Raw genomic sequence first — 11,178 nt, 5'->3', positions numbered from 1 at the left:
GCATTTTTCCTTTTCCATCTGTCAGGAAACCTCTGAACATTTAAATCAAATAGATGAAAGGACAGAGATGGGGTTGCAGCCTTAGTAATCATAAAAGGGAGTAAGGGAGGGCAGGCAAAGGGCCTTGGAAAACCTCAAGTCTCAAGTCTTTAGTCCTAAGAAGGGGAGATTCCTCTTCTCCATGAGTAAACTTCACTGAGAAAGAGTCTCCTCTGGGGCAGAACACTTAAGGCTACGTAAGTCTTCTCCAGTTTTTAAAAACATTTTCTTCCTTTTTACATTTTCTGATGGAGGCAGCATAACTGAATTTTTTTTTTTTTTGAGACAAGGTTTCTGGGTTTTTGTTTTGTTTTGTTTTGAGACAGGGTCTCTCTCTGTGGCCAGGCTGGAGTGCAGTGGCATGATCACTGCCATCTCAAACTCCTGGGTTCAAGTGATCCTGTCACCTCAACCTCCTATCAGGGGACTACAGGCACATACCACCACACCCAGCCAATTAAAAATTTTTTTTTTGTAGAAACAGGGTCTATGTTGCACAGACTGGTCTCGAACTCCTGGCCTCAAGCAATACTGCTGCCTTGGCCTCCGAAAGCTCTGGGATTATAGGCTTGTACCACCACGCCTCACGTACAATCGATTTTCTTAAAGATCTATACAGGGAAGAAATTTTTTTCTCTAGACCTAAGCCAAGCAAACAGAAGAGAAAGACTGAGGACATTTCGGACAGTAGCTAGCATCTTATCTGCATTAATCCAGTTCTCTGATGTGGCCTGGTACTCAGGATACAGATCACTTTCTAACACTGAAGTTGTGATAGAAAAACTCTGAGGGAGTTCCAGGTGACTAAAATGTAGAAATCTGATATCAGTATGAAGCATGACTTCGTAAAGAAATTGAGATTTGGAGTTAAAAGACAAGGTTTAACTAAAAAGATGCGATGTTTTAAGTTAACGTTACGGGAATCTAGGTGAAGGGAATATGAGAACTCTATCTTTGCAACATTTCTGTAAGTCTAAAATTATTCCAAAATTAAAGCATTACTAAAAACAAAAGTTCAGGGTTTCAGCCTTGGCTCTGATGCCTGGATTTTCTGAGCCTTAGAGTCCTCACCTGTAAAATGGGATAATGATAACGCTCATTTCCCTGTATGGCTGTTGTGAGGACCAACTATGGTTAAGTAAGTGGACACACACTGCAGACACTGAAACACACAGCCCATGCTGGTCACTTTCCAAGGGAGAGTCACATAGGTATCAGAGAGAAGCAGTAAGGTGGAAAAGGTGTTTATAGTGTAGACCCTGGTCACGGGGAACACCAAAGACCCAATTGTTATAAACCATCAGTAGAACTCTGTTATCCTTTGTAGTTAAACACAGACACCAAATCTTTCAGGCATGCTGGCTCTAGCAGTGCCATTTATTATATTATTAGAAGGGTTTAGCAGCCGTCTCAAAAAATAAATAAATAAATAAATAATAAATAAGAGGGACACAATTAGTAAGAATAAGAAAGAGGTAAAACGAACAAAAGGGAAAACAGTAGCTTCAAACACCCAACTTTCCTTTTAGGAAGTCCCTGGGCCGTAAGTCATTATTTGTTTCAAACACACTTAATGGAGAAAGGAAGAGAGAGGCATTTTCTAACCTCAAGCTACCCCACATGACTTGGCTGGTGATCTGGAAAACTTGCTCATAGCAAGCCCTAGACCAGCTCAGCCAGTGTGTGGATCTTCTGATGGCGAATGAGGTTGCAGTGTCGATTAAAGCTTTTCCCACATTCAATGCACTGGTGAGGTCGCTCCCCTGTGTGGCTTCTCTGATGTTCAATGAGAAATGAACGCCGACTGTAGCTCTTACTGCACTGGCTGCACTGATACGGCTTTTCTCCTTTGTGGATTCTCTGATGCTGGATAAGACCTGCACTCTGACTGAAGGCCTTCCCACACTCCTTACAGTGATACCGTTTCTGTATATTGTGGATTCCTCGGTGATTAAAAAGACCAGAACTTCGACTGAAGGCTTTCCCACACTCATTACATTCATAAGGTCTTTCTCCAGTGTGAATTCTTTGATGTCGAATGAGACCTGAGCTCTGAGTAAAGCTCTTCCCACATTCATCACATTTGTGTTGCCCCTCTCCTAAGAGGTTTCCCCACTGCCTCTCTATCCTGTCCGTATGTTCACCAACTTCTCTATGTGGGGGATCCTGCTGTGATAGCTCCCAGGTCTGCTCATTAAACATTTTCCCATGTGGTTCCACTATCTTAGGACAGTCTTTCCTTAGCACCAACTGTATGTCCTCAGTCTTGGTTATTTCATCTGAAACAAAGAAAAAGTCTAGGTAAATGTCACTTGTTCCCTGAGCATATGGGAAGGTGACTATGTCTATAAAAATATATCAAAGGAAAGCAAGTGGGCTAGAAACAGAAGGGCTAGTGTGGTAACACCTTCCCCTAGGTAAGGAGGAAAGTTTGCCCTCTTTGGCAAAATGCAGGTCAGTCCATCCCCACGTAGACTTCAACTGGGGAGTTGTTTTTTTGTTTTGTTTTGTTTTTTTGAGACAGAGTGTTGCTGTGGAACCCAGGCTGGAGTGCAATGGTGTGATCTCAGCTCACTGTGGCCTCCACTTCCCGGGTTCAAGTGATTCTCCTGCCTCAGCCTCCCAAGTAGTTGAAACTACAGGCACGCACCCCCATGCCCAACTAATTTTGTACTTTTAGTACAGACGGGGTTTTGCCATGTTGGATATCCTGGTCTCGAACTCCTGACCTCAGGTGGTCCACCCACCTCGGCCTCCCAAAATGCTGGAATTAAAGGCATGAGCCACTGCACCCAGTTGGCAGTATTTTTTTATACTTTTTCATGGGGAGGGATGGGTAAAGATCAGGGTGGCTTCTCTGGAGTCTTCCCTTAGACCTCTCTCTCCTTTCTGAGATAACCTCAAAGTGACCCTTTCCAAGGAAAGTTACTTAATGTATTCATTCATTCATTTTCAGAACAAGTATTAAACTTCTACTATTCTAGGTGCTTCAGGCAGCACAGTAGTCCCCACTTATCTGTGGTTTTACCCTACAAAGTTTCAGCTACCCACAGTCAACCACAGTTCACATATACTAAATGGAAGATTCCAGAAGCAAACAATTCTTTTTTTTTTTTTTTTTTTTTTTTTGAGATGAAGCCTCACTGTCGCCCAGGCTGCAGTGCAGTGGTGTGATCTTGGCTCACTGCAACCTCCGCTTCCTGGGTTCAAGCGATTCTCCTGCCTCAGCCTCCTGAGTAGCTGGGAATACAGGCACATGCCACCATGCCCGGCTAATTTTTTTTTTTGTATTTTTAGTAGAGATGAGATTTCACCATGCTGGCCAGGCTGGTCTTGAACTCCTGGCCTCATGATCCATCTGCCTTGGCCTCCCAAAGTGCTGGCACTACAGGCGTGAGCCACCGCACCTGGCACAAACAATTCTTAAGTTTTAAATTTGGCACCATTCTGACTAGTATGATGAAATCTCATGCCATCTGGCTCTGTCTCACCCAGGACATTGAGTCCTCCTTTTGTCCAGCATATCCGCTCTGTACATGCTGCCTGCCTGTTGCACACCTAGTAGCCATCTTGGTTATCAGATTGACTGTTGCAGTGTCACAGTGCTTGTGTTGACATACCCCTTATTTTACTTAATAATGGCCCCAAACTGCAAAAGTAGTGAGGCTGGCATATTATTATAATTGTTCCATTTTATTATTAGTTATTGTTGTTAATCTCTTACTATGCCTAATTTATAAATTAAACTTTATCTTAGGTATGTATAGGAAAAAAACAGTATTACAGAGTTCATTCAGTATTAGCTTTGGTTTCAGGTATCTACTGGGGGTCTTGGAATGTATCCCCTTAAATAGTGGGGACTACCATAGTATATGACTTTTAAATCCACAATTATCCAAGGTGTATTCCCATCATAAGACCTTTGCTCTAGTGCTTCTCTCTTCCTGGAAACTTCTCACCTCAAATGAAAGCAAGGCCCACTCTCTCGCTTCCTTCAAGTCTTTGTTCAACTCACCTTCTCAATGAGGTTTATCTTAATTCTTCTATTTAATATCATGATCTGTTTGCCTTATCCATAGCACTCTTAATCTCCCTTATCCTGTTCTATTTTTGCCTTATTCCACAGTCTCATCACCTTCTAACACACTGTATCATCTCTTTACTTTTATATTTATTATTGTCTCCCTCTTGCTACAATCTAATCTCTATGAGAGGAGGATCCTTCTGTTTTATCCCTGAGAATCATGCCTGGCACACAGTAGTTGCTCAAAAAATATTTGTTGAATGATTGAACAAATAAAAGGGAAAGGATTGAAACCAATTCTACTACTATGGCCTCAACCGACTGGCCCAGGAACTGGCATCTGGAGCAAAGGCTGCCACACAGGACTGGTCCATAATGAATAGTGTCCAGCCAACCCAATCAAACCCTTTCTGCTTGGAGGAGTTGAGGGTAAGAATGGAGAGAAACAGACCCAAACTGTCTAAACACTAAAGAGCAGATGCTATGGTATCCTTAGGATGTCTTGGGTTCCCCAGGTCTGATTTCACTTTACAACCCAGAAACAGGCTTAGGACAGCAGACCCAGACCTCCTCTTTTGACCAAAATATTTACATCTTTCTCCCACATCTAACTGTCCTGTCTCTCACACACAAGAATAAGTACCTCTTAGGACTCCTCTGTTGTTAGGCTGTGGTTCTCTTCCTCCTTTTAGCTGGGGGATCACAAGAGGTTTGGAAAATAAAAATGTGTCTGTAGAGAAGAGATGGGCCCCAAGTGTGATCAGTAGTGCCCTTTTGCTCAAACTTCATATTAAATCTGAAATCCATAAGGGAGCTGGGTAGAATATAAAAACTTGGACATTTCCCACCTTTCAATGATTACCATTCATATAACTTTCATGACTTATGAAGCACTTTCAAATATATTATCAAACTGACTCACCACAAAACTCCTTGATGTTATTATCCCATCTCTTTAAAGAACTATAGGAAAATACGGCAAGATACATATATATGGGTAGACAGACTATATAGAGAAACATCTGGAAAATATGCAGCAAAGTGACAAGAGTAGTTACCTCTAGGGAGTAGGTAGGATGTGCAGAACTTTCATTTTTTACTATATAAACTTTTGTATTATTTGGATTTTTAAATAATCAGCATTACTTAAAAAGAAACTCAAACTTACCTATTAAATATTGCTTGGCTAAGAATTTGAAAAGCTGGAACTTGAATTTGGTCCTTGTAATTTCAAACACTATGTTGTTTTATAATATTGGCTTTACCTAAATTTGTAACACATACCTGCACTGATATCCTACAAGGAGAACTCTACAATCTCTAGATGCCCTCTGGATACTCTCCTACAGCTATAGTAGATGCTTAATAAACACTTGTTGAATGATAGATGGATAGATGAGTGGACAGATGGAAAATGTAGACGTGCTTCTTGGAAAAGGGGGTTCTCAGCAGGGTTTTAGATGCAGTTTGGAAGGTAGAAGAAAGGAAATGGCTAGAAAATAAAAGGTCCAAGTTCATAGAGAGAGGAAAAAGAAAGAAAGAAATTGACTGGAGGCCGGGCGCGGTGGCTCAAGCCTATAATCCTAGCAATGGGAGGCCGAGACGGCCGGATCACGAGGTCAGGAGATCGAGACCACCCTGGCTAACATGGTGAAACCCCGTCTCTACAAAAAAATACAAAAAACTAGCCAGGCGAGGTGGCGGGCATCTATAGTCCCAGCTACTCGGGAGGCTGAGGCAGGAGAATGGCGTAAACCGGCGAGGCGGAGCTTGCAGTGAGCTGACATCCGGCCACTGCATTCCAGCCTGGGCGACAGCGTGAGACTCCGTCTCAAAAAAAAAAAAAAAAAAGAAATTGACTGGAAAGATGTTCATAAAGAGGAAAAATGATATCAGAAGCAATTTTAATCTGATAAAGTCATGGGAGCTATAGGAAGGTCTGCACAGAATTTATTCAACACATACACTTTAATTTAAATCGAGAGATGTGTTCCATGTAACAGAAATCCATAATTGCTAGGGTAAATGAAATAAACAGAAGCTAGAGACAAAGAGGCAAGGGAATTTGCAGCTTTGATGCATATGGGGGTAGTATGAAACTGAAAACAGCAGAACCTTGCTACAGATTGATTGTCAGAAGATTAACAAAAAGTCAGTAAGAGGGTATGATTTTATGTGTGGGAAATCAGACAAGCTGGAGATAATTCCTGCAGGGAGGGCTAGAATGGGGAAGCAGCTGATTCAGTCCCAAGTGCTCAGATCTATATCCACAAGGGTGGCCACTGCCACCATTCAGAAGATTACAGAGAAGGAAATGGTAAAGTCTGATTTCAATGGATTCTCCCATACAGTCTGCCACTTACTAAGCATATCTCATATCTTTCTACTGCAACTATGAACCCAAATCAGCAAGGGTGGCACTGGTGATTTGTGGCAATAGCGACCACGTATTAAGCATAATGCATGCCAGGTGCTTTTCATAAATTGTTTGTATTTGATGCTCACAATGACTTTCTGAGGTACATACTGGTTATGGACTAAATTGTATTCCCTCACATATGTTGAGGTCCTAACCCTCAATATGATTATAGTTGAAGATAGGGTCTTGAGGGAGGTACTAAAAGTTAAATGAGGTTATAAGGTAGGGCTCTATCTGGTAGGAATGGTATCTGTCCTTATAAGAAGATGAGAGAGCTTCCTCTCTCTCTGTATGCACACAAAGAAAGGCCATGTGAGGATACAGCAAGAAGATGGCCATCTATAAGCCAGAAAGAGGCCTCACCAGAAACCAAACCTGATAGCATCTTGATCTTGGACTACTAGCCTTCAGAAATGTGAGAAAATAAATTTCTGTTAAAGACAACCAGTCTGTGGTATTCTCTTAAGGCAGCGCAAGTAGACTAAACCAAAGCTATTATCAACCCCATTTTGTAGATGAGGGATCTGAGGTCAAGTGGTTAAGTAATCTGCCCAATACAAGCAGCTTCCATGAGGCGATGCCAGGATCTGAACCTGTCTGTCAAACCTTGAAGTCCATTCTCTGAAGCTGTGCTCCACAGCGATCCCTGAAAGCCTTCCTCATGTACCATGCATCAGAACTCCAGAGAGCTTCCAGGATGGTACTGAGAGAGAAGTCTGCACACAGGGAGAAGGGTCAAAGATGAGCACACTAGGGTCTAAGAAGCACTGAACATTGCTGCTATCTGGTAAGGAGTCTTTGGATCTCCTGTTTTCCCAGCTCTGGGTTTATTGTTTGTTTTTGCTTGACCAGGTGAGATTCGTTCAACATCAAATAAATGCTGTCCCTCACCTGTCTCTCCAATAGAATGGCACTTCAGAGCAGAGTCACGTGTGGGCTGGGACTGAAGGCTCAGTGGTGTCTGCTCTGCTAGAGGCACCATCTCTTTAGAGAGGACTTCTTGTCTGTGTCTGTGGGTTACCATCTGGAGACAAAAAGACAAGATTTGACTTTTGAAGAAATTAACTGTCTGAAATAAACACTTCCAAAAAAGAAGGAAACAGGAAGGAGAGTATTTTGTCACCAATGTCAAGGAGACACAAAGCAGAGGATACAAGGATTCTTGGCATGCCAAAATACACTTTTTTCTCTAGCAAATCTCCCTTCCTACCTCGTGTTGTGGTTCATCGAGCTCTCTCTCCAGATCCTCCAGCAAAATCACAGCCTCTTCTCCACTCTCTGGACAGTGTTCCCTCACCCAGTCCTGGAGCTCCTTGGGCAGGATGGACAGAAACTGCTCCAGCACCAGCAGATCCAAAATCTGCTCCTTTGTGCTCACTTGTGGCCTCAACCACTGGTAGCAAAGTTCCTGGAGTCGGGTAAGAGCCTCCCTTGGTCCAGGGGTCTCTTGGTAGCACAGCTGTCGAAAGTGCCTTCGGAAGATTTCCCTTGCCAGTGGATTATTGCGTTTCAATCTGGATTCCTGCCTTTGGAGGTGACTTTTTGCTTCCACTTTCATTGTCAGAAGTTCTTCCCATGCCTGGGGAACTTGAACACCCAGGGATAAAATCTCCTTTGAGTTTGTATTCATCTTGACCTTGAACAACTTAAAAGGTACCCTCCAACTGCAGCTATGCTTCAAGACAAACCTTGGAGGCGCCTGCCTAAGCAGTAAAAATAAATTATTTATATGGAAAAATGACAATAACTGATGACAGAAACTGATAATATAAGCATTTATCATAGGCCCTAAAGCTCTCCTCTGAAAGTGATTTGGTGACCAAAGGATGGAAATACTGGAAATATATATATATTCATAATGTGCAAAGAGTATAGGCTTTTAAGTTACCCAGATATGGGTTTTCTTTCTTTCTTTCTTTTTTAAAAACAGGGAATTTCACTCTGTTTCCCAGGCTAGAGTGCAGTGGCATAATCACAGCTCACTGCAACCTCAAACTCCTGGGTTTAAGCGATCCTCCCACCTTGGCTTCCCAAAGTGCTGGGATTACAGGTGTCAGCCACCACACCTGACCCAGACCTAGGTTTTATTCTGATCCTAACATTTACTAATTGTGTGACCTTGTGCCAAGTTTTTAAATTTTCTTTCAGTCTTTGTTTCTTTATGTGAAAAAGAAATAGCAATAATACTTTACAGAGTTCGTGGAGGAAAACAGCCCATGAATTAGGGACTGCACAGATCACTCAGAAAGTCTGAATAAAAAGTTTGAGCTCACTGTATAAACATCAAATTAGAGAAAGAATAAATGGAAATACTATTACTGTCGACTAAATGAATGAACCAACATTTACTTTACTATTTACTTCAGTTTTCTTAAATTAATCTTCAAAACAACCACTTAAAGTTAGTATTATTTACACTAAATTTACAGAAAGAAAGGCTTGGGTGGATTCCAAGCCCTGGAGCTTTCCACACCGCCCTGCTGCTACTTAAGAGTAACAGTCAACATTGCACAAGTCTACAATATGCTTTCAGATACAAGACCATATTTCATCCTCACAATTACCCACTGAGGTTTTATTGTAATAATTATTTCATTAGATAAGAAATGGAAGCCAGGGAAAGTTAAGTAGATTGCCCAAGGTCAACTTCTTTGTGAGGACAATCCTAAGAAGCCTAAGAAGCCAAAGAAGCCCAAGGGAGAAGTTTTCACCAGAGACCCGGGCAGCGCCTGAAACCCCGGGGGTGTTCCCAAAATGTGGGTCTCCAAAATGTCAGAAAGCACAGCGCAGCAGCTTAACTGCAGCTTGACAGGCTCTGTGGCAGACATCTGGGGAATCTGAATTGGGAGGTGGAGAGAAGTACAGGGAGCCCCAGAATATGCACCTTTAACGGGCTCCTCAGTGATTTGTATGTATTATAAGGTTTGAGAATCAAAGAACTAAGGAAATCGGGAACTGTCACATTCTGTACTTTAAAACCAGTCCATTCAACGCCCCTTAATTTGCTTTTAGAATCTAGAGGTAAGAGGGTATACGGGCTCTCCATCTTGAAGGCTGCCAAAGTCTTAACTGTCCTTAACTTCCTCTCCCGGGGGTTTCTTTCCCTGAGTCCTAAGCCTGTTGTCGTTATTCACCGAGGTGACCCTTTCGCCTCGCAGTCCTCCTACAACCCTTTCTTGTACAATGTCCCCACAGCTGGGGATGACCACCCTGGTCTAGGGGACGCCTGAAGCCGGCCGGCACTGACCGCGGCCCCCTCCTTCGTCTCCCACTTCCCAGAGGCTGAGGTTCACTTTCCACACCCCTTTCCCAGCCCCACCCTCCCCAACACTCCTCCATTCCCGGCCCCCACAGCCAACTCACGAGACCCGGAACGCGCGAGGAGGGAGAGGGGGTTACCGGCCCGGGGTTGCTAGGCGCGCTGCACGAACAATGGTAGGGCGGGGAAGATGCCCACCCCTCCTCGAAGGCGGACGAGCAGAGGCACTTCCGGGCCGGTCTAGGATTCCGTGTCTCGTTGTCCGGCGTCCACCTTGCCTCGGGCTCAACCCCTAATTTCCTGGCGTCCAGTTCTTTTTCAGCAGTGATCACATAAACAGAATGTCATACGTGTATGGGCCGCACACAGGTTTTAAACGGAAAACGTTGATGAAGCATAGACCGTTAACTATTGAAAATGCTGGTTTTAAAAGCATTTTTAAAATTAATACATTATTTATGGTTTAAAAAACCCTCAGACAATACCAAAATTAATAAAGTAAAATGTCAAACCCCACCTACCCCTCCTTAGTCCCATTCCCTGAGGCAGCCACTTGCCACCGTTAGCCTGGAATTTGTATATCATTGTGATCCTCTCACACACGGCGGCATTATTTTATATTTAGCCTTTTCTCCCCCGCTTATTTTAGCGTTTTCACTTCATATATCCTAAACAGTTTTACTCATCATGTAGGTCTAACTTATTCTATGGGTGCATAATAGTCCATAAAGCAATTTATTTGTCCAGGCCCCTACGTATTCTTTATTTAGGCATCTGCTTGCCTGCCTGCCTGCCTTCTTTCCTCCCTCCCTTCCTCTTTTCCTACCTCCTTCCCTCCCTTCCTGCCTTTCTCCTATCCTCCTTTCCTTTTATTTCTTTCTTCTTTTTGTTTTTTTGTTTGTTTGTTTTTGCTATAAAAGTTTTCTGGAGTTTTAGTAATAATATGATAATACAAAATCAAACCAAAACCAATTAAATAAATTTGTCACCCAGGCTGGAGTGCAGTGGCACCATCATAGCTCACTGCAGACTCCAACTCCTGGCTCAAGCAATCCTGCTTCAGCCTCCTGAATAGCTGGGACTACAGTCACACACCACCTTGCCCAGCTTTTTTTTGGCGGGGGGAGGTAGAGATCAGTGTCTCGATTTCTTGGCCAGGCTGGTGTCTAACTTCTGGCCTCAAGCGATCCTCCCACCTCGGCCTGGCAAAGTGCTGGAATTACAGGCATGAGCCACCATGCCCAGCCTTAAATAAACTTTATTGGTACAAAAGAGCATAATTGTAGGTGCTGTTAGTCATTCATCAGTTTTACTATGCCAACTAGAATGATGGTGCTACATAGATTAAACTATATTCTGTTTGTTTTAACAGAATCTTATCATTTATTTTATTAAAGCAGTAAGAAAGTATCTTGTGTGTTAATGGAGGCTCCATGA

General features: G+C 42.9%; 1 protein-coding gene across 3 annotated transcripts; it reads right to left on the bottom strand.

Moving 5' to 3' along the window:
* Window positions 1-1,386: 1,386 nt before the first annotated feature.
* On the bottom strand, window positions 1,387-9,930 carry ZSCAN9 (zinc finger and SCAN domain containing 9). Of its 3 annotated transcripts, none has more exons than XM_050786192.1 (4): window positions 9,846-9,930; window positions 7,693-8,185; window positions 7,374-7,506; window positions 1,387-2,318 (listed from the first exon to the last, which is right to left on the bottom strand). In XM_050786192.1, the coding sequence occupies exons 2-4, from the start codon at window positions 8,110-8,112 to the stop codon at window positions 1,702-1,704; spliced, it is 1,170 nt and encodes a 389-aa protein (XP_050642149.1). In that variant the 5' UTR covers window positions 8,113-8,185; window positions 9,846-9,930; the 3' UTR covers window positions 1,387-1,701. The 3 variants fall into 3 exon arrangements, with proteins under 3 accessions (XP_050642149.1, XP_050642147.1, XP_050642148.1); XM_050786190.1 differs by lacking the exon at window positions 9,846-9,930 and adding an exon at window positions 4,707-4,793 and having other exon boundaries at window positions 7,693-9,812; XM_050786191.1 differs by lacking the exon at window positions 9,846-9,930 and having other exon boundaries at window positions 7,693-9,811.
* Between the last annotated feature and the right edge of the window lie 1,248 nt (window positions 9,931-11,178).

This window comes from Macaca thibetana, chromosome 4 (genome assembly GCF_024542745.1).
Source record: "Macaca thibetana thibetana isolate TM-01 chromosome 4, ASM2454274v1, whole genome shotgun sequence".
NCBI classification, from domain to species: domain Eukaryota; kingdom Metazoa; phylum Chordata; class Mammalia; order Primates; family Cercopithecidae; genus Macaca; species Macaca thibetana.
The sequence above is the reverse complement of the archived record's forward strand: the minus strand, read 5'-3'. Positions and strand labels throughout refer to the sequence as shown.